The 27863-nt window shown below is 47.4% G+C and overlaps 1 protein-coding gene across 2 annotated transcripts in view; it reads left to right on the plus strand.

The window, feature by feature from the left end:
• The first annotated feature begins 477 nt into the window (after window positions 1–477).
• The window catches only part of NRP2 (neuropilin 2), a 97138-nt gene continuing 69752 nt past the window's right edge, over window positions 478–27863 (plus strand). For both annotated transcript variants that reach the window (XM_023219362.2, XM_023219372.2), the window contains exons 1-2: window positions 478–1330; window positions 15563–15740. In XM_023219362.2, the coding sequence (XP_023075130.1) occupies window positions 1258–1330; window positions 15563–15740 (251 nt within the window). In that variant the 5' untranslated portion in view covers window positions 478–1257. The remainder of the gene's footprint in view (window positions 1331–15562; window positions 15741–27863) is intronic.

Below are 27863 nucleotides of genomic sequence, written 5' to 3' on the forward strand. Positions count from 1 at the left end.
CCATTGCGCGTGGCATTGTGTTGGCTTCTGCGTGTGTGGCATCGGAGTCGTGGAATTCAGGGGGAACAAGCCTTTTCCCCCCTTCCCCCGGGGTCTCCCTCGGGTGGGGGCGACACGGCCAAGGGCAGCGCGCCCTGGAGGTGCCCGGGGGCGCTTCTTCCCCAGGGCGTTACGCACTGGAGGCCCGGCGCGGAGGTGCGCGGGGGCGAGGGGGAGATGCGGGGCGGGCGAGGGGCTGTGGGCTAGGCGCCGCCTTAACTTCGATCCTGCGGCGGCCCGGGAGAAGCTGCCGCCGCCCCGCCCGAGGTGGGTGCCGCGGCACTCGGCTCTGCGCCGCGCGTCTCCGCGGCTGCCTCTTTAATCAGGAACACAGAAGGGGCGGGCCCTGAGCCGGCGCGTAATCGGATAGCTCTGCCGCGGCTCTGACATCCACATGCTGCTCGGCCTGAAAAGGCAGTGGGGAGCCGGAGGGGAGGCAGAGATCGCGAGCGAGGCACCAGCCTGCAGCCGGCCCCCAGCACATCCTCAGCCGCGCAGACACTGGGCGAGGTGGAGGTGAGGGCGGGCGCCAGCGAACTCGGAGAGGGGCTCGCTCACTCCCAGGCGATCCCAGCCGCCGCACCACCAGCAGCAACAGCAGCAGCAGCTTCCTTCCTCAGACTCCCCTCGAGAGGCTGGCCAAGCGGGTGTAGCCGTTGGTGGAGGCTCCCGCCGGGGGAACCCGGCGAGGACAAGAGCAGGGCGGCCGCCTTCCACTCCGGCTGTCCGGCGGCTGCTGCCTCCGCCCGCGTGTCCGTCAAGGGTGCCGCGGGATGTGTGTCAATTTACGCCTCTGAGATCACACAGCTGCCTGGGGGCCGTGTGATGCCCAAGGCAAGTCTTGGCTTTAATTATTATTGTTATCATTATTGTTACGCTTGGCTTTCGGGAAATACTCGTGATATTGTAGGATAAAGGAAATGACACTTTGAGGAACTGGAGAGAACATATATGCGTTTTGTTTTTGAGAGGAAAACCGCGTCCTCTTCCCAGCTTGTTCCCTCCTTGCTGATTTCAGGAGCTACTCTCCTCCTGGTGAGGTGGAAATTCCAGCAAGAATAAAGGTGAAGACAAGCCACCAGGACTCAGGAGGGAAACACTGACCATTAGAAACCTCTGCATAAGACGTTGTACGGAAGAAAATAAGAGAGAGAAAAACACAAAGATTTAAACAAGAAACCTACGAACCCAGCTCTGGAGAGAGCCACCTTCTCCAAAATGGATATGTCTCCTCTCACCTGGGTTTTCTTAGCCCTCTACTTTTCAAGACACCAAGTGAGAGGCCAACCAGGTAAGCCACTGAAAGTTTTTTCTATTTATTGCAACATGGTTTCCCCTTTAAAAGCGACCGCTAAAGCAGGAAGGCCACGCAGAAAGGCACAGAAGGAGGCTGCCTCAGTACTCAATAATTTAAAGAGAGATCCCAGCCGGCCCTTCCTACACCACCACTGTTGCTAAAACCCAACTTTTCTCTCCTGCTAGGAGTGTGTGTGTGTGTGTGTGTGTTTTGAAACAGAATTTGGCGGTGTTCAGATGTCACATATGGACTGAATCAAAGGTTTAAAAATACTACAAAGCCTTTGCATTACAGTTTTTGGGAATTTTTTTTCCCTGTCTTGAAGCAGAACACATCTCCCTTGAGTTTCTCCAACTAGCCAGTGAAATATAAATCATTTGCATTCCCTCCACTTAGCTACATTAAGCAATGTTAACTGAAGGGCTTGGGAAAGACAAGAGTTTAGTTTTGGTTTTTAAATGCTGTAGATTCTTTGGAGAATGGCTGGTTATGCCTCAGAATCATAGGGCTCAGGCTGGTGGAGCAAGTTGGCTTGTGGCTGAGATAGGGGCTTGGGGTTGGGCACTGCTGGCAACCAAGACAGTTGGTCTCTTCTCTCTTCATCCATGTGTCGTCTGGGAAAGTAAATCATATGTTCTTTTAGAAATTCTTATTAGCTAAAACAAATTGCAGGCCCTCAAAAGTCTCTCACTCGTGGTTAGAAACTTTTGAGTGGAATTTGTTCTCAACCACTGCCAAAAAGGGTGTATGGACAGTCTGCTGTGGAGATAAGCACTTCGAGGCCCAGAACAGTCTGGGGACTGCATTTGTGGGGAGCGGCAAGGGGTATGCTCTGGAAAGGGGAATCCATGGGGAATGCAGTGGGGTTTGTGCTTCCTTCCTGGGACCACTCTCTAGAGTGAGCCTCTCTACCTCACTGAGAACAGTGTCTGGAATCTGACAACAAAACTCTTAGCAGCTGCTACAGGTGATTGGAGATGGAGAAACCATCTATGGAGGAAATGGGTGAAAGAAAGGTGAAAAAGCCTTCCCGAAGTGTCCTCATCCAAGGCACTTGCAAGGTGATGGCGGCAGTGGCAGGGCTAACTCTGCAGCCTCCTGGGCATCCCCCAGAACATCAGCTAGTGGGTCCTAGCTTTGCATCTGGTACTGTCACCCTTCCTTCTCCCCACGCCCCCCATCCAGCACACACACCACTTTAAGCTTGGGCATTTATTTGAAGGGGGAAGAAAATTCAGAAATGCCTTTGCCATCCAGATCCGCAGGTTTGCAGCTCTTTCTTTGCCATAAGTGGTCTTCAGGGCAGCTGCAAATCCTTTCAAAGGGATGGGTGGGGGGTCCCACTTGGGGAGATTTTCTGGGCCTCCCCCATTCCTTCTTGCCTTATTTCTAAATTCCCAGCTTGAAGCGGAAATAAATTACCTCTCACAGACCTGGATGCGGCGTAAATTATGTATGTTTGTGTGATTCGCAGTGTGTGTGTGTGTGTGTGTGCACACGCGCGCGCGCCATGAGGATGCCCACAGTATATTATGTATTCAGACACGGACTCCGGTAGGCCCCAGCGCGCGAGCGCGCACACACTGGCACTCACACCGGCGCGCACACACATGCAACTTCAGGTTCCGTGTGCTGTGCGGAGCGGGAGGGGTCGTGAAGACTCAGGGGCCATCTCCTACCCCAGATGTTCGCACATCTGTCCCCGAGCGCTGCTTGGAGTGTGTGTACGTGTGTGCGCGCCACCCACTTGGACCCACTCCCGCTCTGCCACCTGCCTCCCGCGCTCACTGCAGAACCCTCTCCCATCCCAACCCCCGGCAGTGCTGCGTCACTTCCAGAGAAGCCCAGAGGCGCGGAGTTCGGGGCAACCTCGGACTCGGGGTGGGATCTCAGGGTGGGATTCGAAGCTGGGACCTGCCGGGGACCTCCAGCTCCCCAAAATGCGATCTCAAGCCGTGAGCTGCTCTGGCTTTCAGGCGGAGCAACGGACTGGCACCCGGGGAGCCGGCAGCGGGTGGCCAGGGCGAGGCCGAGCTACACCTCTGACTCACCCGGTGTGTGCCTGCCGGGACAGGGGGCCTGGTTCAGCCGCCGCCGCCGGCGACGAGAACCAATTCTGGGAAGGAGCAAGATGGGGCAGAAGGTGCGCGCGGGGGAGCAGTTGAGCAAAATAACACGGCGGTCAAGGCGCGCGGCACCTTGGGCTGCGCGTGGCTGAGAGGCCGCATGGGCGACGCGCACCAGGCTGCCCCTCTCCTCACTGCGCCGCCTCCGCCTCGCCAGACCGCAGTGCAGCTGCTAGCCTGTCTGCCTCCCTGCCCCAGGCGTCCCCGCCAGTCCCCCGCCAGTCCCCTGCGCTCCTCTTCGCGCGGCAGGCTCACCGCGACCCCTAGAGAGCCGGCTTTGAGTGGCGAGAGGCCGAGGCCGGCTGGCTTGGGAATCCAAGCACTGGCCCAACTGGGTGATAGGAAAGTGGGGTGGGATTTCGGAGAGGAGGGCGGAGAGAGGCGGGAAGGAGCCAGCTTGAGCCGCAGGAATGCGCACAACTTGCACAGCCTGTAGCAGCGCAGCATGCCCAGCGCCCGCCGGTGCGCAGGAACAGGTGAAGAGCACGCGGCGCGCGGCCATCCACGTGGTGGGGACGTGATAGCCCCTCAGCTCTCCTCCTAGACCTCCCTCCTCCTCCCTGCCCCCCGCCCCCCAAGCGCCGTCTCTAACGCCGCATCGATTTGTTTGGGCTACGCAGCAGAAACAGAGCCCAGCGATCCATAAACATTCTATTAAGCAAAAATATTCTCAGCGAAAGCAAAACCGAGGCTGAAGCCTCCGCGAAGTTGGCCGCCTCCAACTACTCCATGCTTGTGCCCTCCTCCTCCTCCTAAGGACACCCCCAGGGGAAAACCTGCGGCATTTCCTCAAAGCTGCCCAAGACCGGAAAGTTAGGTCTCGGCTGCAGCTCTGGTCTCCGGAGAAGCCTCTGCCTGCAGTAGCCAGCGAGTTCCCGCCTCTCCTCCCCAGCCGCCTCGCTCTTTGCTTTTCCACGTGAGAGAAAGAAATATTCATGGCCGATGCTTCATTTTCACTGATTGATTTCTTTTTAATATCAACACGAGTTAATGGAGGCGAGGCACGCTGTGATTAAACGGCTGCCCCCGCCCTTCGCCTCGGGCTGGCTGCGCCGTGGGTCTTTCCCACCCGGTCTTTCCCACCGGGTCGCAGGCGTCCAGCGGCTGGGTGGGGGGCGCCGGTAGCCCTAGTGTTTGGAGGTGGGGGAGGGATTTGGAATGGACTTCTCGCCCCTCTGGGAATCATCTAGGTTGGGGAACGTCGGGAATCAGCTTTCCAGACCAAGTTTTAGGGGATCTAGCCCATATGCATTGCGGCTTCTGCGGCTCTGGCTGAATTTCTTCTGAAGGGTAGGAGATCCACGCTCAGGTCTATTGGCGTGTGCTCCCTGCTCGACTCCCCTCCCTCCACCTCCTTTCCTTTCGGTTTCAGACAGAGAGGAGAGCCCCCTGGCGCTAGCCATTCCCTATCAGCGCCCGCTAGGAACGTCCCTTTGCTAGAGTTAATCATGATCTGCGGGGGACTGGGTTTTGCTCAGGAAATCATTCAAGTCCTGACAATGGGTTTCTTCAAATGGTAGCAACTCCCAGCCCTAATGTCCCCACCTCCGGGACACATCGCTTGGGGCCAAAAGAACCCAGACCCCATAACCATCTACCCCTCCCCTCCTCGTCTGGAGAGCTTTGATCTATGCTTGGGTTTTAATGCCACTGCCAGGGACACACTCAGATTCTCGGTCAATTCACCCTTCCGTCTGGACTGGATGATCAGATAAGAGGTGTAAATTGGCTGTGGGAGACAGGTCTGGGTTCAAACGAATCCTGAAAGAGAAGCAATGACGGTCTAGGCGCCGGATAAGGGTTTGAAGTGTTTCTTTTAGCCTGTCTCCCCAAAATGTGGGATGGCCATGGGCGAGCATAATTTGCAAGTAAACTATAAACTCCTAGATTTTACGCAGGCGGCCTGCTCTAGGCTCTAGGGATTGGTCTCATGCCCACATCACATGGGTGCCCAGTAAACATTTTCCCCATGATCAGCTCCTGGAGGTAGGGAAACTGTGGCCAGTTGCCAGCAGAGCACACAGTGCAAGACAGTGGCAAGAGGAGCACTCCCCAAAGGGCTCCGGGCAGGCCCCTACTCATCCAAGCGGTGCCTGGTAGGATTGTGAATGTGCGAGCAGCACATCAGGTTTGGAGTTTTATGTCATCCCATAGAGCTCTCAGACATTAAGCCACGGAGCACTCAACTGGCAAAATTAAAGATTGGAAGGCTGCAATGACTGGAACCCAGGCTACCCAGGCAGGACTCCCGCTGTCTACCAAATGGCCCTGATCCCCTGCTGTTGAATGTATCAAGTCCACATTCTGCAGCAGAAAGGCCAGTTTCTATCTTCCAGGCACAGAAAAAGCTAGGAGTCCAAATGCCAATTCATATGCAGTGAGGCACGAATACAAATAACAGTGAGGGAGGGGTCTGGGGTCAATGGGGACAGACACCAGGGACCAGATGATTCTGTGGACCCTGGTGTTTTTCATTTCACTCAAGTCTTCCTTAAAGCAATTAAGAAAATGAACTGACTCAGGGTGACCTGAGTGTAAGACAATTCTGAGTTGACAGAATTCAAGAGCCAGGTAAGGAGGTTTCCAAGTATATTCCCCAAAGGTCCAGTTTGGAAAGACTTTAGGAACTTGAGTTGAGATCTTCCTGTTTTAAAAGATAGAGCAAGAGCAGAATGCCTTTTTAATTTTTTGAACTGACAAGAAAGGACTTGAAAAATGACATCTGGGCAATGGCTTGTAGTATTATTTACATGTTTGAGATATTTTATTATCTGACCATCATTTGCAACTGGATAATCTTTGAGGTACCTTCCTCGAGTGGCAGATAAGTGTATTGATCACCAGAAGTTAGTCTTTGTACTGTTCCTTTAAGGTAAGGACTTGCCTATTTGCTGGTTTTTGTTTTTTAATTAACCCATTTCTGGAAGATGCTGCAGAAGTTTGTCCTGGAGATCCTAGAGTATTTTTCAAAGCTTTATCTGCCTTGATGAGAAATGGCCAAAGGCTTAATGGTTTCATTGCCTAACAGGATTCAGTGGAGTTGGATTCCAGGACACAGTGGCCTTGTATCATGGCTGGCCCTCCAGGAGAAAGCATCTTCTAAAGGTTTAGGAAGCTGTCAAGTTTAGATAAGGCTGAGCTCCGATCCTCTGGGACCTTGGTTGTATTAATAAGGAGAAATTAATTTTTAACCACTGGGAACATTGCCAAATTATGTGACCTTTGGCAGACCAGCTGTGCTATAAAAATAAATCCCCCATTTCTGAAAATGCTGCTCCTATCCAGTAGAACAATAACAATGTGGCATTTAGGATAGAGAAGAGTAGGATTGAGAAGAAAAGAGAGAAATAGGAGTTGGCGAAAAAAAAAAAAAAAAAAAAACCCACAAAACAAAAACAACCCTTTGACGTTGTGATACATGGTTTCAGACCTGAACGTCCCATCCATCACCCCCTCACTTCCTCAATCCCTCCTCCCCGGCCCCATGCCTGGGGTTTCCAGAACACAGGAAAGAGGGCCAGGATGACAAGGAGCTGAGTGCCTGTGTGTACAGGGAGTGGAGAAGGTGTTAAGTGCTTCCAGCCCACTCACACCCCAGCCTCAAACACATCTCTGGTTGTTCACACAGGCAGAGTACTGGCACAGGCAGAGAAAAGGGGGTTTTCAAACAGGCAAAATGTTTGTCTTTCCCTAAATGCTACTAAGTAGGTGTGCCACTGAGAAGTTTTGGGGGGACCATCCCTGGCCTTCCCAGCTTCTGAAACATGGGAACTAGACTGCCTAGGTTTAGAATCTAGCTCAGCCATTTGCTGGCTCTGTGATCCAAGTACCCTGTGTGATCAGATACTTAGTCTCTGTGCCTCAGTTTCCTTGTCTGTAAATGTGTTTGGTAACATTACCTACTTCATAGGGTTGTTACGCTATGTCAGATTATGTAGAATACTGTTTGGCACATATAAAGCCTATTCTGAAGTCACTGAATCTTTAAAACTGTTTCAGTGGGGTTAATGGAATCTCGTGATCATTGCAAGCACGCTATAACCATTGCTGTGTAAGTTTATTTTTATGATATTTTTAAAATAATTCTTATTCTCAGTTCTTCCACCACCAAACCTCTGTGTTTTGTAAGCACCATATTATCTCTCGCCACGCTCTTCTTCAGAGAATATTCTCTGCTGGGTTCTTATCTTGGATTTATGTCTCCCTTGCATTTTTTTCCTCCTTCTTCCTCGGTGTTCAGTATTCTTACCTCCTATTTTCTTTTTAATCTCTCTCTCGTTTCCTTTCCTTTTCCTCCCCTTCCATCCTTCACCACTGAGAGTGTGCTCAGCAGGGAACACTGTGTTTAAGGCGCTCTCCTGAATGTGTAATAACTTCTGCTCTGGAACTAAGGCTCTTCAGCAGCTGAACTCAAAAAAGTCATCATAAAGACAAAATAGCTTTTACCCAGCAAGACCCTTAATAATCCCATTTCCCTCTGGGTCTTCATAAAGGAGTCATGATCTAATCCAGAAAAGAAGGAGGGGCTGGGAGTAACAAAAGAGAAGCTCTCAGCAGCACAGAGTGCACAAGACTGCCAGCCAGCTGAGTGCACGTGGCCGTGGTACCCTGCTCCCACCTCCACAAATCCTGTGATTACCAGTGACCAGGTTCTGGAGAGTCTTTCCGCAGAGAAGATAATGGGAATTGCAAATTACTGGACTGAATGCTAATAATAATTGTTCGGATAAAGGGGAAAAAATAAAACAGATGTGCCCCCAAAGGCATTTTAGGGGCTAGAGAAAGGAAAATGAGGAGGGGTTGAGTAGAGAGAGGTGGGTTGAAACCAAGCACAAGAAAATCCAATACCAACAAATGGCTTAGTGATGAAGTAATAGTCAGCATCTTCCTGGTGGTACAGATAACCAATATTTAAAGTTGCCTTTGGAAGTGTGGAAGTTGGAGTGAAGGGGACAAAACCCCTGAGATAAATTAATTTTACTAGTATTAAAATTAAAATGGCCGAGCATGGTGGCTCATGCCTATAATCCCAGCACTTGGGGAGGATGAGGTGGGCAGATCACCTGAGGTCAGAGGTTCGAGACCAACCTGGCCAACATGGCAAGACCCCATCTCCACTAAAAATACACGCACACACACACACACACACACACACACACACACACACAATAGCTGGGTATGGCAGTGGGCACCTGTAATCCCAGCTACTTGGGAGGCTAAGGCGGGACAATCGCTTGAACCCAGGAGGCAGAGGTTGCAGGGAGCCGAGATTGTGCCACTGCACTCTAGCCTAGGCGACAGAGTGAGATTCCATCTCAAAAATAAAATAAAATAAAATAAAATAAGAATGTGCTTTGAACTTTATCAGTATTGTCTGCATTAGGGTGTTCTAGGAGACATAGTTCACATTAACTCTACCTTGACCTACTTGTGACTAGTTATTATTATTTCAGACAAGTTATTCAAACTCTCAATTCACCACTAAGAAACATTTGCACTTAATAAGAGTGGGGTGTGGAGAAAGAAGAGCAGTAGTTGTGACTGCAGAATAATTTCTGATAGAACTCTCAGAGTCTGTCCTATCTAGTGAGACTTTTGATGTTCCTTTGGTCACTTCTTAATTGATTAATTCAACAAATCTCGATGAGTGTGACTTTTGGGAAAGGCTCTGCTTTGATCCTGTGAGGCCTGCCACAGATGGGTCAGCAAGGAGTCATGACTTCAAGCTGCTGGTGGCTCAGTAGAATGGATGAGGCCCTCTGGAACTCTCACACATCTCAGAAGATGCTAAAGAGCCTCTCAGATGCACAGAGGAGAAAGATCACTCCCAGTATGGGAGAAGAGAAAGGGCAGAGGCAGCCTGGAGCGAGAGGGTAGGCAGGATTTAGAGCAGGGAAGGGCATACCAGGGGCAGGGGAAGGTGTGAGTGGAGAAATGGATGCTGGGTTTGTTTGGGGAACACTCAGAAGCTGCAGTTTAGAATGTATGGTGGGAAATAATTGCAAATAAGATTAGAAATAATAGCTTGGGCTCAATTCAAGGCCCAAATTGCTAGGCAAAGAGGTTTGGGTTTCACTTGCTAACCAATGGGGAGCCATTGATGTTTCAACATAAGCTTCAGTTAATCAAAATAAATGAAGAAAATATTATATTGCCTTTTTTTCCTCCTTTGGTTTTTGGAGAGACCTCAAAATTATTCTTCTGTTTCCTTCCCCAAATGTCTGCTAAAATGGTCAGGAATTGTAATCCCAGATCTCCCATCAATGGCATCAAAATTGCATTTGCAATGAGGGCTGGAAAAGAGCGGACATAAATATAAACTAATGACATTATATCAGCTGCCCTATTGGAATTGCATTTGTTTATGATATAAGATGACAAATAACAAGGTTACCACAGGTGGCATGACTCGAGGTCAGGAGAGGTAATCGCATCAAACTTACATTTCACCGATGAAATGAGGCTTCATTTTTAGAATCTAGATTGAGGGGAGAGATGTTCAAAAGGCCCCATTTCCATACCCAATTTCCAGTTCTCTCCTAAGTGAATTCATTGGAGGTGTTTTAAGAGAGGGAAATTTGCTTCATTCTTTATTCATTTCCAAACTCATATGCTGGCTTCCTCTCCTGCTCTCTGCTTCCCTCTCTCCTTCCCTCCTAGATGGCCCTTTTATTCAGATTTTGAACTTTATCACTGCAAAAGTTCAGAAAGATTTCCATTTGCTGTGCCTTCAGGATGCATCATTCACTGCCACCAGTCTCCATAAATTGAGTAGATTGCATCCCTTCCCAGTTGCCTTAGGAAGTGGTCAAACAGCCACATTCCTGGGCTGATGGATTGGCTCATTTCTTCCCAGCTTAAGCCAAGATACAGATTTTATGAGACTGTCTTGTGACAGGCTGAAGTTGCTTTGAATAAAACAAAATCCAGCCTCAGCTCACAGAAATAATTCTTAAAACGCAGCTTATCCCAGGTTGGTGAGCAAAATTTGGTTAAAACCCTGAGCCAATGACTTAGATGATCTGGGTGAGGGATTTGAAGAAACTGCTTTTGGTTTTTCTTTTCATGCATCACTGTTGTTGACATGCTCACACACAGAACTGTGTATCCATAATATTTATAAATATGCAGCCACAGACTCAGTTACAAAAAGAAACTCGTGTCAGTAGACCTGACGTGATTAAAGGAGACATTTGAACTCCTCATAATGCAGGACAGACGTGTTTTCTGAAGAATCCTGGAGTTTTGTTTCAGGCTTAGCAAGCAGATAGAACAGCGGTAGCACCTTGAATAAATGTCTTATTGTCTAGGAGGGTAGAGAATCTTTTGAATTTTTGGCTCAATCTATGGGTTATAGGATCTTTTCCCCACCTCATTATATGGGCTTTGGATTTTAGCACTGGAACTGACATTTAGAATCACCCCTCTCATTCTATAGATGAGAAAACAAAGGCTCAGAGTTGTCTACTAACTTACCCAAGGTCACACAGCTTGCTAGTGGTGGGACTAGACTTGATTACTAGGCTTTTAGATCCTGCTCCAATGCTATTTCTAATACACTTCCTGGTGGAGTAAGTGGCAAAGTGACAACCTCCTTTCTTTTTAAGTAGAAGAAAGAGTTTCTTCTTTGCCTTGCTACCAATAATTAAATGAAAACAATGCTGTAGAAATAGGGACAAGGTGGGATTATGCTGTGGATAAGAAATAAATTATAAAGTAAATAAAGTGTATTATTTTCAGAGGAAATGAGACCGATTGCTTTTCTCCTGTAAGTGCCCTCAGGTATACATAGGAAGTACATGTCTCCTAGTCATCTGCTCTTTCTCTTTTCATAGCATTTTAAAGTAACAGGGAATCGAGAGGCCCCATTTAGGGGGTTTCAAACCATGTTCCAGGAAGCCCCAGTGGGCTTGCAGAGCAGCCCTTCTGAGCTGAGGGCAGGAACTAGGCGGCCTGGATACTACACTGCTTCTGGCTACCTCCTTCCCAGCATCCAAGAAGAGGTCCCTTTTATTTTCTTTGTACATTAGAGGTCTAGGTAGAGTTTTGTTCGGGAAGAAAAAAAAAAAAAAAGTACTTCAAAAAAACAAATAAATTTGAAAGCTACACACCTAATTCAGTCCATTCATTGAATTACAGTTTGTGAAGCTGAGCCCCAGAAAGGTCAAATTGAGTGAGTTAAGAGCCGGGTGCCATCTCCCATCTTTCTGCCAGTGTCGATCCCTCCCTCTCCTGGTAACCCAGTCCCATTACCCCAGACTCTCCTTTTACAACAACTGGGCCCTCTAATCCCACATCCAGCCAATGGCCAAGTTTCCCTGGTTTTGCCAAGGACTTTCTCCTTCAGTTCAACTAAAGTGAGGGATCTGATTGGTCTTTTACCAAGCTGTCGTAAAGTAAGCCATAGTAATCGGATGATTTAGAAAGTTCTCACTAGAGTCAGGCTTCAGTATTTAGCAAATATTATTGTCAAGTTCAGGTTATACAGTGTTCCTTTAAAACAATGCCAACTAAATTTTTCTAGAAGGCAGACCAGATTTTGAAAAGATCTTCTTTTCCCATTCTTAATACTTCTTAAAAATTAAATATCCACAAGGAAAGTGATTGGATTCTGCAGGGAGGTGAGTTCCTAAGTGAAGGGATACAACATCCCTTTGCCTTTCCAGGGCTATGTTACCCCTAGGCAGCAGCAGATGGTACTTAGGCTACCAGTGAAACAACAATACTTAAGAAGGAGAAAAAGAGCAGACAGAAAGAGTTTAAAGCAATCTGATACTTTACATTTCAAAAAAAAACACCTACGGAATCATTATAGGAGGAAAATCAGAACTTGGTGACTGCAGAACTTAGTGGTCTCTTTATTTCCAATTACAGCTGGAGCTGTCACTGTGTACTCCTTTCAGCCTTGGGCCTTTCTCAGACCTGACCTGGCTCATCCCGCAGGCTTCCCTCCCAGATGTAGGAGAAAATACTCTGAACAGTCCAAGCCTGGGTTTTGCTATCTCTCTTTGGGTGATGAATTTGCCCCAGGTGAAGGGTATTCACAAAATAGTTGCAGAATGAAGTCTTTTGTCAACTCACCGAACAGGCTCAGTAGCTCAAACAGGGTCAGTTTCCCTCTCTATATGGAGATTGGCCTTAAGGGTTTTGCCCTTGAGTTCAACTCTCCTTTGGCTTAACTTGACTCCTCTGAAACAGGACAGCAACCATGTATAAAGTTCATTGTGGAACACAATAAAGACCTACAAAGTAATGGATGGTATAGCTCTTCAGAAAAAATTCTAGTTAATTTCTATTGGGACATGTTTGTATTTAAGAAATGATGTGTCCCCAACCCTAGAAAGGAAAGATCGGTTATCAAGAGGAGATATAGAATGATTGTGTTTTCTTTACAATTTTTACTGATAAGTTTCAAGAATTCTGTTCTCTCCAAGAAAAATAAAAACATAAATTCTAGTATTTATCTTTGTGGATATATGTTTGTGCAAATGATGTGTGATATTTTATGAGAAGGTGTGAACGTGTGTATAGGACTAAAGTGTGAATTACTGATATGTATATGTACTTGAAGTATGTTCAATATCTATGTGTGTGTTTCTGAGTGTGAATGCAAGCCAAACAAGAATGTGAATTTATAAATTTGTGAGTATTGAAAAGGTTAACCACACACGACTGAAGCAGACGTTCTAATGAGTTCTCTGATACTTCAATAAGTGCCTTGATTTTCTTCAGATAAAGAAAGGACAGAAAAGAAGAAATGGATGACTCCCTTTTCTTTTGGTTTAACAGCAGACAGTGCAGACTATAAGCTACGGGATATATATAGTTTGATTTGTTTTTGGTAGTAGAGAAATGGTTGCTTCTACTGTAGATGAGAAATGAAACTTTCCTGTGAAAAAGTTTCCTATCTTTATTGCTGATCTGTGTGCCTGGTCTAGTTACTAAAAGCTTAAACCTGGGGTGTGGGGACTTGAGGGAGAGAAGTTCCTCTTTCAAGAGTAATTGGAGAGAAGTAGAGGAAGGGATGGGGAAAGGAGGGAGAGACTGTGGGTGGGGAGAGTGGAGAGTATGTGGAAACCATAACAGTTACTAAACAGGAGCTCAGCTCAGGTTTCCTCTGATGAATTCCAAGGCAAAAAAGTGTGGTTTGGGGTGAGTTGGTGGCAGGGCTGCAGTTTTCTGCAAAACAGCTGGCAAAGGAGCTGGACCTGGTAGAAAATTCCCTCTTCTGCTAGTTGAGTAAGAGCAGCTGGTGATCTGTGTCCTCACACCTCTGCCTTCTCAGAGGGTCACTCCGCCCTATTTCATATGCGTAAGCCAGGACCAGTGGGCCTCAATGGGCTGGCTAGATGACACTGGGTTCCCAGCATGGGTGAGTGGTGTGGGCACCTGGAAAGCCCGTGGGTATTGGCTGCAGAGGAACTGGGCCTCATGGCTGGCCTCGTGTGGTCTGGGTGGGAGGGATGAGCTCATTGTCCTCATGGTTGGGGTGGGTGCAGGGTCATTAGGTAAGAAGATGATGTGCTGTGTACCAGCCTGAGGAAATGGCTGCTTTTGTTTTCCACCCAGTAGGAAATGGACCAGAATCCATTCGATTCTGGGCAGTTCAACACGGCACAGTTTGAGCTGTGGAGGCTTGATGCCAAAAAGGCTACTTGTGTGGATTTGTGTCCCAACCACCCGTGTGCAGCGTGCCCATCTTTTATGCATGTAAAGCCTGTCAGGCCGGTAGTCTAAAGCAGAGGTCTGGGAGATAGTAATGCCAACAGACATGGGGAATAGTAAAGTGCACCTGTAGAGTTAAAAAATGCATGACCTGTTCCCTCAAAGAGTGAGCACAGGAGAAAGACCCATCCTGGAGGACGGCTGCTGAGTCGTAATACATAATTCACAGGCCCATGCTGCTCCGTGCAGATGGTGATATTAAATCGTGATTGATGCTAAGAGACACACACGTCGCAGGAAGGTCTCTGAGAGGTTTCCCAATATTTCCATGTCTCATGTGCCTTCCCAGCTTCTGTTCTACTGTGGTATTTAAGCAAAACTCCCTATTTCCCAAGAATCCCTGCTGGGGATTGCAGAACTTTACTCCCGAATAGATGAGATTCCTCAAATGTCATCACCCACCTTTGGAGCCTTTGAAGGTGGCTCCCTTCCCTCCTGGGCCACATGAAGCTGTTTGCCTCCAGCCAGGCACTGCGGGTACAGGGAGCCAGCTCTTCCTTCCAATGGCCAGTTATGACTGGACAAAGCAGCAGCACACTCTGGTGGTGGTGACCCAGGCAGGAGCGATAGTGGGCAGACACCGCAGAAGAAACAGATGTTCATTCAACACAAAGCACCTTTGTCGAAATTCCAAGGCTGGAGCCAGTAGATTCTCTAATACAGATTTTTCCATTCGGTGTATAATGAAATAATAAATCAAATTTGTGGTATATGTGGAATTAAATGTTTGGGGGTTTTGCTTTTTTTTTTTTTCTTAAAAAGGAAAAAAAAAAGGGGGCTGCAATCACCCTCCAGGGCCTGTTCTGGCCCAAAGCTGAGAGTGCTTCCTCTGCACCACATGTAATTGTTACCAGGCTCGCTTGTGGGTCGGCACCACAAAACCACCATTGTCAGTTCCCGGAGCCCTGACTGCTGGCCGCCTGGGCTGGGCTGGGAGACACCGAATAAAATGAAGGATTTATGAGATAAAGATATAGATGGGAGGTTGAATGAGGAGAGGAAGATGGGCCAAGGAGGGGAGGCAGGAAAGGCAGGGAGGCATGTTGAGTTTGCAGTCCTCTTGTTTTTTTAATCGCAGACCATGTAATTGAGAATATTTATGGCCATGTTCTAGAATACTTTCATCTGTGTGTGTGTGTGTGTGTGTGTGTGTGTGTGTGTGTGTGTGTGTGTGTGTAGTCGGGTGGGTAGGGGGAGGGATGAGCTGGAATAATCTCTTCCACCGAATGAGTAAGTAGGTTAGTCCTCTGGACTGCCATAAAAGGTCTGTAAAATAGTTTTAATCAGACACTGGTACAGAAGAGAAGGAGGGAGTGTTGGGGGAAGAAAGCTGTAACATATTTGAAGTTCTTTGGGTTGTTGATTTCTCTTTCAGACCCACCGTGCGGAGGTCGTTTGAATTCCAAAGATGCTGGCTATATCACCTCTCCCGGTTACCCCCAGGACTACCCCTCCCACCAGAACTGCGAGTGGATTGTTTACGCCCCCGAACCCAACCAGAAGATTGTCCTCAACTTCAACCCTCACTTTGAAATCGAGAAGCACGACTGCAAGTAAGCACTGTCCTGTCCCACTGTGTATCCCTCCATGAGATGCACATGCTCCGCCCCCTACCCCTGCTCTTGTCACTTCTATCACCCCTCACCCCAAGACCTGCTGCTAACCAGTGGTGGATCCTGGTCTCAGAGGAAAACCTCAAGGGGCATTCCCTTTCCAGGGAAATAAAGGTGTGGCTGATCCCACAGTATGGTGGAAAGAGGCTTCTTGAGTGAAAAGTAGAGAATATTAACCTACCTCCAAAGGCTGGTAGTGGAGGAGAATTTCCATGTGGTGGCAGGGGCTGGACTACAAAACTCCACCTCTTGACTTTGGGTTACCTTCCTCTTGGAGATCTCCCCTTTCCACAGCTGCTACATGTATAAACCCCACCCACTTCCTTAATAAGATAGTAGCTATATCCCCAAGTGGAGACTTCCCCTGCATCCAGCCACGCAGGATCAGCCTGTTACTTTTTATAGTGGTAACTGGTTTCCATATAGAAAAATAAAAAGAGTAAAAAAAAAAAAAGAAATCTGAGTAGTTGAGTAGTTCTAAGATTCATATTGGTTCTTGATACCTGTGCTATACAAGTTAGAGTCTCAAAGTCAGTGTTATGGATTTATTTAACAAACGCTGTTCTAATTGCATTACAAATATTAATCCATTTACTTTGCACAGTGGACCCTGGGAAGTTAGTGCCATTATGATCTCCATTTTGCACAAGAGAGAAAACTGAAGCACAGAGAGGTTAGGTCAGTCACCCAAGGTGACTCAGCTGGTCTTACAACATTGATTCTGCCACCCTGGAAATGTGTGGCTTAGGAAATCCCAAGTGGACATTTAAACATTTGTGAGTACGTTAGAAATGCCATGTTAACACTGAGGTCCCTAAAAGTTAAGGTTGGGAAGCAGGCAGCATGTCTAGAATGCAGATGTGCTTTGCACTGTCTACTGAGCTCCATCTTAAAGTCTTTCCTCATTGAAACTAAAGTGAGAGATTTTGTGCAGAAAAGAATGTGCCAACGGTCATATTCTGCCCCAAATGAGCGCCTACAGCATGCTGTTATTCTGATAAGTGTTCAGTGCTCCCATGTGATTAATAAATTGTCTAAGTATTCCTTGCTATTAAGCAAGGAATTGCAAATACTGAAAAATTAATAAAGGGGCCAGCCGGCGGCACAGGTACCAAGGAGAAGGCAAAACTCCTACAAGCCAGGTCTGGGCCAGCACTTCCTCATGGAGGAAACAAGGCCCCTCTTTAACTAATGCCAGACTGTGAGGCTCAGTGAACTGATGTCATTATTATCCTCCTAGGACTACTTTGCACCTACATAATGGTTTTCTCCTAACAAGAGGTAGTCTTTGTTGAAAACCAAAGGGTTTCCCGGATGGATGCCTCATGTGACGAAGAGTCATAAGATGAAGTTTCTAATCCCAGATCCACTCTTGACTCAACGGATGACACAGGGAAACTCATGAGTTCCTCTTTGTCTAAGTTACATGAGTACCCTGCATACATTTGCTCAGCATCCCAAGGCTTCTGATTCCCTGACAGTGAACTTTATCAAGCATTTCTGTTATAAGAGCTTCTTCATAAGGTGTTTTGGGCTTTGATTCCTCTGGCTGGACTGCAGAAGGTTGGCACAAACGGAAGCATAATGTACGGAGACAGCCTGGGTCTGAGCTCAGAGAAATTTGACTAAGCACCTCTCTCGACTAAGGGCCAAATTCTGTTATGCTTATGCCAGCAAATCTCCCAGTGAAATTGCCAAGAGGTCATCCTATGTATATTCATAGTGGCAGAGGGAGAAAGCATGGCTCTTGGAAGGAAAAACTTAGGAGCTAGTAAGCATGGCTTAAAACGTGTTGGGAAGGATGAAAGGCCAGAAAAACATGCTCCTGCCCTGCTTTGGGCTGCGGGGTACCCCTTCCATGGACAGGACTCAGTCCCAGATATGGAGAGAACTAAAGGTTGCCAGAGCCTCTGACAAGGGAAAGAAGAAGGCATTGCCCCTTGCTGGAGGTGGAGTAGGGGATTTATAGGGTTATCTTCTGGCTTATCATCCTTGCTAAATCACTTCCTGTTTTTCTCCCCATTCCATGACCTCATGTGTCTGGTTTGAACCTAAAAAGTGAGGGAGGTCAGAAAAAAATTTTTCTGGGGTCTCTTTTCCCAGGGCCAAACTGTCGGAGAAGCTCTGTTGGGATTAAGCCTCATCCACTTAACCTTGTCATTAATTCTCTGTTCCTCCCCCACTCCCCATTTCTTTCTCTCTCATTAATTTTTGTATTTAGAAAGACACATCTGGTTTTCTCAGCCTCTCACTCTTCAAGGTATTTTTGACACTTCCCCTGGCCATTTGCATTTGCAATAAATGGGCTTCCCCTCCCCACTGCCTTGTTTTACTTTCTTGTGAAAGGAACAATTAATCTAATTGAAGTCCTGGAAGTTCTGTTGCGTTCTGGCTCTCCCTCTCTCTTCCATACTGCATTTTCATTCCAAGGGAGCTCCTGGGTTTGGAAAGCACTCACTATCCAAGGAAATTAGTCTGCTTTCTCCTTTTATTTTGGGTGCATGCTTCAAATTGGATTTGGCTCGACAGGCCCATAAAGTCGATACTTCTCAAAAGAAAACTGCCTGGGTTGGTCTTCCAATCACAGGGCACAACAGCAATGCCCCAGCAAAAAGGGGAACTGAGCAAGAAAGTCAGGAGAAGCAGCCAGCTCAGCTGTGGAGACAGAGCAGTGGTCAGCACGCCCAACCTCGTGTTTGCCCAGGTTCTTCCTATGAGCAGGGTTAACTGCAAAGATTGCCCCGCGGCCTGGAAACGGGACCCTGATATGAAAGAATTTATCCTGGGCTGTGGCCCCTGGGTCCTTGGCTCCCTGTATACCTTGAAATCTACATCCCAAAGATTGAGACGGTTGCTGAGTAAATCCCAGATAGACCTTTTCCCCTAACCGTTGCTTATTAACTATGTTCCATCGAAGCTTGCTGTCTGCTTGGAAAATTTCACTCACAAGCCACAGCTTTGCCTGACTCAGTGCAATCCAAGGCCACCATCTCTGGTGAACTTCCCTTGACTCCTCCCTCCAGTCACTTGCAGAAATGGAAATCCTGGGCACCCACAGGCTGTTTTGGGGCCTGTATAGAAGTTGTGGGCGGAAACCAGAGGCCACTGTGGCACAGCTGGACTCCTGAGGCCAAAGGACAAATGGGCGAGACTACGGGCCGTCTGGGCAAACAGAGAGAAGCCACTTTATTCCCTGTGGAATGGAGGATGCTAGGATGTTGCTGCTCCGGCAGACGGAGGCTTTTCGCTTGAGTCATCAGCCAACAGACTGAATGTTATGGTTTTAGAAACCCATACACAAAGTTGAGTGGTTTTTTCCATTTCTAAAATTTAAAATGTACGTATTTTTAAAACACCCACCTGCATATAATACACAGCTTGTTCAGGAGTTCTCAAACAGCCCCAGCACCCACCCCGTCCCGGAGGCTCAACCAAAGAAAACCCAAACCAAGAGGCTGGGTCCTTTTAAGCATTGGTAATTTCTACCCGTAATCCCAGCACTTTGGGAGGCCAAGGCAGGCAGGTTACCTGAGGTCAGGTGTTCAAGACCAGCCTGGTCAACATGGTGAAACCCCATCTCTACTAAAAATGCAAAAAAATTAGCCAGGCTTGGTGGTGCATGCCTATAATCCCAGCTACTCTGGAGGCTGAGACAGGAGAATCACTGGAACTGGGAGGCAGAGGCTGCAGTGAGCTGAGATTGCACCACTGCACTCCGGCCTGGGTGAAAGAGTGAGACTCTGTCCCATTTAAAAAAAAAAAAAAAAAAAAAAAAGGTAATTTCTAGATGGATATCTTGATGGGTCTCAGAAAGTGCAAAACCCACTAGCAAGAAATGAAAGAACATCTTTTAGGCTAAAAACCTCTCAAGGAAGTCTACGTAAATGATTTTATGTGCAATGTTCAGCACAGCAATATCTCATTTACCACGTATCGTTGAAGAATGACATTCCATTTAGGTGAATGGTCCAGATACTGAAATATCCACCTTGAAAGTTCTTAAAAAAGAACTTTAGAGTTCCAAGAGTTCTTTTTTAAAAGGATTTCTGATCAAGAACATTCTAAATCATGCGCTGCACTTCCCTGTCTTTTTAAAACCTACATTGAGAGGAGTCAACTTTTTCTCAATGTTCGGGCTTCTAATTCTAAGCTTCACTTTTGTGACAGCAGCCAGGTATTGCCATATTTGGAACAGGCAGATTAAGATTTGAATTTTATTGACCTTTTAAACTTCCCAGGCCTCAGTGTCCTCATCTGCAAAGCTGTCATAATAATAAATATTTTGCAAGATTACTCTGCCTTTTTATGTAGATGCTCAATAAATTAGCAACTGTGTTCGCATCATTGGACTTTATCAGGGGAAAGTTTGGGACGATTTTCTATCAATCCTCCGGCTTTCACACATCCTGTTATGAGTATGCCTGTCTCCTATAGCCTTCCCCTTCTGACTTGTTTTTGCTTTTTTATTGGGTTATCAATTTTGCTTCAGGAGCCCTTGCTGTCTCTTGGGAAGTTTGGGTTCTGGGACCTAAGCTTTGCCCAAGCCAGTGCAATCCCAAGGCCAGCATTTCCAGTTGGCTTCAGCCAGCCAAGCTTGCAGCAGAGTTAGGACTGGGGAGCGATCCCAAAGTGACAAAGCATAAGAGCAACAGAGGATGGAGTTCTCAACATCAGTGTAGCTGCTCACAATCTTTTCTTCTAAACTCCCCCACACCCTCATATTCCGCATATTTAAGGTTTTGGATATTTGCCTCTAAGTGTCCTAGATAAACAGGGCGCCCTTGTGTTTATTTACAGCCAGAGGGCCCCTCTATATCTTAGAAGATGTGTCTGTTTCTCCCAAAGTAAGAGATGATATCTTAGAAAGGTAGCACTTTCCCAGTTGATAACCTGAGCATAGTAAACAGAGGGATCAGAGCAGACCTCAGTTATCTGGCCCCTCCCCACTCCGCCAGCAGTGTTTCCCTGTGCTCAGCAAACACCCTCGATTCCCTGCAGACAACCAAGCATAGTCTTACATCTGCGTGAGCCCCCTGAGTTCCCAGGGCTCCAGCCCTCCTTCCCCTCCCTCCACAGTGTCCAGCTGCAAGCTCCCATCTTCCTCCCCTGAGTTTCCTTGCTTCCTGCAGTTCTCTCTTATCAGCCCCTCCTCTGAACTCCCAGAGCACTTGATGTTGCCTGAGTCACTTACGTTTTGTTCATCTGTGGTCATCTTGAGTTCTCAGCATGTAAATTCTACAAGGGCACAAAGCCCTTCATATCTAAACTCCCATGGCACCTAGTCTAGGAGGGTGCTAGGCAGGTGTGTGTCAGTGATTTAGTGATATCTTTACATTGGAAATGCCAGGCAATAGGTCAGCATGAGCTGAATCTGTGTGGGAAGGCAGATAGATCTGTTTTCCCTATTTGTCCATCTGGGAATATGACATAATCTTAGGGGGTAGGACACAGGCCAAGAACGTCACTAACTGATTTGGGACATGAGTCTCTCACCAACAAAATGGTAATAGACCATTCATCAGGAAATAGTTATTAAACACCTACTATGTGCTAAGTGATAGTATTGGGAATACAGTGATGAATAAATCACATTCTTTTCCCTAAAGTTGCTGTTACTCTTTCATTTTACAGATGAGGAAACTTGGGCTCAAAGAAGTTGAGCAACTGGCCCAAGGTTCCACTCCCATAAGTGGCAGAGACGGGTTTTGAAGCCAGATACCCTAGTTTTCAATCTCTGCTGTACTCTTGTGCTCTCTGCCTCCCCCACATCATGCGTTTGGCCGGGGACATGATATGGACCTGTTATGTGGGCCCACAGCATCCAGGTCCAGCCTATGCTGGGAAGATCAAGAAAGGCTCCCTGGAGGAGGTGACGCCTATACGAACTCTAAAGAAGTTGGCCAGGCAGCAGGGAGTGTGTTTGGCTGGTGTCATAGGCAGACAGCAGCATGCTCCAAAAACAAGGAGGGATGGTTTGATGCCTTCAGGAACCAAAATAATTGAACATTCCTGAACCCAATTTCTTAACCAGTGAGCATTGTAAGGGTAGAGTAAAAGGGGCTGTCCTTGTGATTTGCTGACACAAACCCTCTTTCCCAGTGAAGAGGTGCCTGAGCAATACTATTTAATCGTATTTCCTGGCCAGACAACTTCCACCATCTCCTTAGCAGACAGGGTGGTCAGGAAGCAGGAAAGACTGAGATTATGGGGACTCTCTGCTGTCCCCAACTTCCCTGTCCATTGTAGGGTCTCTGCAGCCTCATACCCTGTGTTCAAGTGGAATGCCTGAAAGTGGGGTTTGACCTGGGAAAGTCCAGGTAACACTTCAGATTCAGCTCCTCTTGTCAATTTCCTGCTACACAAGGCCTTCTGAATCCAAGTCTCTTTCCTATGAATAGAGGGCGGGAGGCCAGATTGCCCAGTTGGAGGTGTGGCTTTAGCTGGTGTCCGTTGGAGTCCGAAAAGCCAACAAAGCATAGCGAGAATTCTGTGTGGTTCAAGAGGGTGCCTTGTGCTTGCTGAGGAGAGGCCGTTGGCTTGATCACTCACGACATTATTACTGACATTATTATTTACTGCCTGCCCAACCACAGAACTCTTCTGATTCCCCTAAGGAACCAGTGAGCAGTAATACTTTTCTGTATTGCAACAATCCTCCTAATGACAGAAAGAGACCCACCTCCAGGTACGTGGTGGACGAATGGGAGCAGCTGGCTGTGGCCCCGACACTTACCAACCTTGACCAGAGGTTCCACCCAGCAACTCCACCTCGCCCATGGATCAGGGGGAAAAACAACTCACAGACTGTTCTCCTCTTACCAAGGTTAAAAAGCAGCTGGAATTACTTTGGGCAGTTTGTTTTTAAAAAGGAGCATTGCAGTTGTAACCGTCTCAACGCAAGCTTCACTGTGGATGCCCTTCTTAGCATGTGCTTTATCTTCTGACTGAGAAAATCACTTGAGATTTTATCATGCACAATCCCACTTGTTCTGCCTCTCCACCCTGGCACCTTCTGCGAACCCAGAGATCCCAGAGGGCCAGCATCTCACCCCATGTAACTCCGTGTAATTCTCCCATCTAATTACACCGGCTGAGAGTCTGTCTTAAGAAATTCAGTGGGAGCTCCAGGTGTGGAGGGGATAAAGAAGAGATGGAAATATACTAAGTAAAAATATAAGATTTTTCTAAAAAGGGATTTGTGTATTTTCCTGGAGTCATGAGTCCTATAGGAAAAAAAAATTTATATTATTTTTGTTTTGTCCTTTTTAGTGGCAAGGGGATTTAAGCCTTTGGATTAAGAGAAACTCAAAAGATAATTTAATTCCATTCTTACACTTCTGCCTGGATAAATCATTCCAGGAAAGAAAAAAAAAAAAGAAAGAAAAAAAGATATCAGCTGCCCTTGTCTTTCCTTCCAGAAAAGAGCTTCTGTAATCGTCCTTCATTATGGGACCTCGTGCCTCACAACTCATCTCAGTTGATTGCAGAGTAGATGGTTGTATTTAATTTACATAATCAAAATTTTTTTCCTAGAAGGAGAATCCCTGAAAAATGTTAGCTGGGTCAAAATAAAATGTTCTAAAAAGAAGGAAAAGGAAAAGGAGAAAGAAGTGTGAGTTGGGCTTAGGTATGGGAGGGCAGCAGAAACGCATGACTTTTTTAATGCCTTTTTTCGAGCTTTGTAGCCAAGCATCTTACAGTCTCTAATATTTTTCTACTTTTTCCCACTGGGACTCAACTGTATGTTTGTGGGTCACGTGAAGGAACTCTCAGACTTAGACAACAATCGCAAACATTTATTGAACTCTTGCCAGATATCAGGTCCTACCCTGAGAGCTTTCTATGTTTAACCTCCACAGCTGGTACTGGTACTGCTATTATCCCATTTAACAGATGGAGCTACTGAGGCCCTGAGCGATCACACAGATAGTAATTGTGGGGCTGGGTTTGAAGCCAATCAGCCCAAAGCTGCCTTTGTATACCTGTGTCAATCTGCTTGGAGCTGTCATCTGCTGTCCCAGTGCTTAGGTATTTGGGGCCTCTCTGATTTCTTTAGATATCCTTGACAAGTCTTTTCTTTTCCTTTTCCATTTTTGTTCCTTTTCTTTGCCTCTTCCTGCCATGCAGTCACCTCCGGATGCCAGCAGGGCAGTCAAGGAGAGAGATCTCTTTCTGTGTCTTTAAATACAAGCCAGAGGCTTCTCAGTCCATCGTTTCTTTTTGCCTCCCTGTCATCAACCTCCTACACCCCCAACCCCCCCGCAGCCTCGCTCACCATCCCCTTCAAATTCCCTGCCATCCTCACCGCCACCTTCACTGTCCATCTGGACTCCAAAGATGTGAGGGCCAGTAATAGAGTGTCAGCGGAAGTAATGGATTCCTCACACTGAGAGAATTCGCCTGCCTTTAGTGTCAATGGAGCTGAACCAGAGTCTTGGAGGGTGAGCGAGACATGTAAACAGTCCATGGCCGAGCTGTCAGGACGAAGCCAGACACACTGGAGAGTGAGTGAGGGGGCCAATGGTGGAACAAATAATTGTTTTATTGGAAAGGAAAGGAGTAAATAATACTTCAGCTCAGAAATTGGCAGTTTGAAAGACATGGTTGAGAGCTTGGAGCCGAAGGATTCGTGATGCAGGTTTTAATGGAAGAGATGTTCTTTGTCTCAAAGTAGGAGGTTTCATCCCCACCCGACCCCCCCTCCCATTATCATCATTATTATCATTAAAATAATTACTGTAACAATTACAGTTGATGAGACCTCAGGTTTATAGCGCACCTTTCATCTAAAAGTTCAAAGCAATTTATCTATGTGTCATCTTTTGAGCGTGGTAGGAGGGTAAGAAAGTATTATTTTGGGGGGTCATCTGCTGGGAAACTGAGGTCCAAGCAGATACAGGATTTAGTTTAAGCCTCAGAGCAGGCTGCTGGGTTAAATGTTGGGGTACTGAGTTGTCTTCTGGGGGCCTTTTCTGCTGTACTCTTCCCTGCCTGGGCCTTTATCCACATGTGGCTCTTGAAACTCATCCCTGGCACTGATGCCTCCTCCCACACTGCCAGGGCCCCCACTGGTCGCTACAATATTGTGGCCAACCAGCCAGAAGCTCTGTGCGCAAAACAAACAGCCCGCTTATGGCTGTGCGATGAATAAAGATCCTTCAAGGTCTGACTCACACTGCTCCCATCCTGCTCAGAGACTTCCTGTAATCTGGTTCCCTTTCTTGTAGAAGCTCGTGTCCTTTCTAAACATCTTTCTTCGTGGTCTTATGAGGCTCTAGCCAGGAGCACCCCACATTCCTAAATGCTTGCTTCCTCCACTCCCAACAAACCCCGACCTGTTCTCTGCGAATGGAAAGGGCATTTCTGGGATGGGGAGAGAAGGTGAGTGTTTTAACATGCCTCACGTGGCCGGGGCTGCCTGTGCAGCGTGATGCTTCAGAATGCAGCTGTCGAGAGCGTAGTCACAAGCGGAAGCAGTTCCAGCTGCCTGGCCCCTGAGTGCTAGATTCAGGATCTCTGCCCTGGCGTGGCAGCAGCCCCTTCCTGCTTGGACATTAGTGCAGGCCCATCATTTCCACACCATGGTGCTTTTTGCACAGTAGTGACAAGTTTGCCCCTGGAGCCAGGAGAAGCTCTAAGTTCTGTAACCTGAAGCTCCAAGTAAATGAACTCTAAAAGGGGTCCCATCACACCTGTCACCTACTCCCAGACTGTCCCCTACTTGGATTTCTACATGGCACATTTTTTCAGATGAGTTTTGCATCTTCCAAGTTTTGTTAGGGAGGCTGGATGCCAGCAAAGGGGAATAGAAAAATGATATGGAGCTTATATCCCTGGAAAAACAAAAAGGACTTTTTCGTTGCTGTGAGGGATTCCCTGGTGCCCGGTACACTTCCGTTCACAGCAGCCTCCCATTTTTCGGACAGATGGGGAAGTTATGATTTGCCCTCACAATGGGATCCCCCGGGAGCTAGAATCAGTGTGAACACCTATGCCGCAGGGAACGGTTCACTCTGCCGAGTAAACGGGCGCTGCCAGCACACCAGGCGCCCCGGACGCTGTGCTCTGATTGCCCTTTGGTGGTCACCCGTGCAGGCAGCCCCACCAGGCACAAAAGCATGATCCCCATTCCGTTTTGTCAAATGAGGCAAACTGAGGCATGCAAGCGTGATTGACCCAGGCCAGCACAGGAAAATTCAGCGAGTCCTGGCCAGGCTGGGATTCACCTTGACTGCTGCCGCTGCCGCTGAGAAAAACAGAACTGGAAAGAAATTGTGGACTACTCTTCTTTGCACTCTGGTATCATTCCAGAATGCTAGCAAGGGGCCCTGTAAGTTGACTGCAAAGGGTGAGGATTTTATAGACACAGAGCAGACCAATGAAAGACCCGACACTCATGCTGAAAGCAGCCTGCCCCAAAGCCTTAAACTTCACATTGGCACCGGTTGCCCAGAAAACCATTCCTTACACAAGCAAACATGTTTCATCCAAGTGGCCTCCAGTGTGTGTGCTGGTCCAGAAGCAGAGCAGACCCGTGACCACACGGCCTCAGGAATGTGCCTTGCTGGCCAGCCAGGTCAGCGAGGGAAATGGTGTTCACCCAAAGGACCAGGGCAGAAGTGGGGGAGGCTTTGTTGTGTGCCCTCAATTCTCTAAAAGTTCACCTTCAGAGAGACTTATCAGAGGCGCTGTCTGGAGCGGCCTCCTTCCTCACGCCGGGAGGCGTTCTTGGCAGCCTGCTCCATGAGGAACAATGAGATTGGCGGGGCCCTCACCATCATCGCAGGGTCTCTGTGGAAAAAGAGCCAGCAATTATAAATAGATGTTATTCGTCGTTTCCATTTTCTTGCCTTCAAGGTTTCTTGGAATAATTCTTTCAGTTTGTTTTGGGTTATTCTCTCCATGTACTTCCTTTGGTGGGTGCTCAGACTTCCTCCCTTCTGAAGAGCTGTGGTGACCCTGGTTGTGAGGGGATTGTGGATAAGAAGCTCAAAATATCAGATATTTCTGGTGGGAAGAAATGAAGGAAGAAAATGCAACTGCAAACAGCCACTCTTAAAAAGGCACTGGGTACCGACGCAGATACACACAGACACAGAGTTTGGGAACTGTTTGAGCCCTTGGCGTTAAATAGCAAATAAGAATAACAGCAGCAATAACAACAAATGGCTGTTCGTTGAGCACGTACTGTGTGCCATGCACTGTGCTGACCCATTGATGTGCATTAACTCAGCAGCCTCTTGGGAGCTTGAGTACCTTGCTATCTAAGACAGCAGATGGAGGACGGGTGGTTTCAAACACAGCCTGGGCTCAGAAACACAAGTTTGACATAAAATCTTGAAAACTCGAGTGTCTGAAACACTGTTGATGGATTTGTGCAGGGGGATGATTTTTTAGAAACCCAGCCCCAAGAAGGGGGGTATCGAGACTGCCTCTAACTGTGCTTTTCGTTTCATCTTCCCTGTCTGGCTCCCAAGGTGTCATGTGTGTGTAACTCTTCTCTTCTGCACACCCACCATCCTGTTTTGTTTTATACTGATAATAATAAAAATAGCCAGGGGCTCTCAGACACTTCCTAAGGCGTCTGGCACGGTGCTGGGCCTGCATGTACCTTCGCAATCCTGCCACCGTCCCCAAAGGTGGAGACTGCTATTATGTCCATTTTGTAGATGATGAAACTGAAACTCAGAGAGGCTAAATACCTTGTCTGTAATCACACCATGAGCAAGTGCCAGAAAGTAGCTGGGTCTGTCCACAAAGCCCACGTGCTACACTTCCCAGATTACACAACACCCTCTTAGGTATGTTTCAGTTAACAGTAATTTAACGTTTCTTTTGTCACAGACCTTTTCCCTAGAAAAATGTGCCTACTCACAGACACAGAATTTCAGCAAACAGCATCAGAGCTCCCCCAACCCACTTACACTTGTGTGTAGGCCCTAGTAGAAATCCACGCATTTAAGAATTATGTGCTCTAGATGATAACTTAAGAGCTTATAAATATACGGGATGCTGCTTTCTCACTCCGTGGGCCATATGTTCACATATGGATATATATGTGCT

This window comes from Piliocolobus tephrosceles, chromosome 11, assembly GCF_002776525.5.
Source record: "Piliocolobus tephrosceles isolate RC106 chromosome 11, ASM277652v3, whole genome shotgun sequence".
Taxonomy (NCBI): domain Eukaryota; kingdom Metazoa; phylum Chordata; class Mammalia; order Primates; family Cercopithecidae; genus Piliocolobus; species Piliocolobus tephrosceles.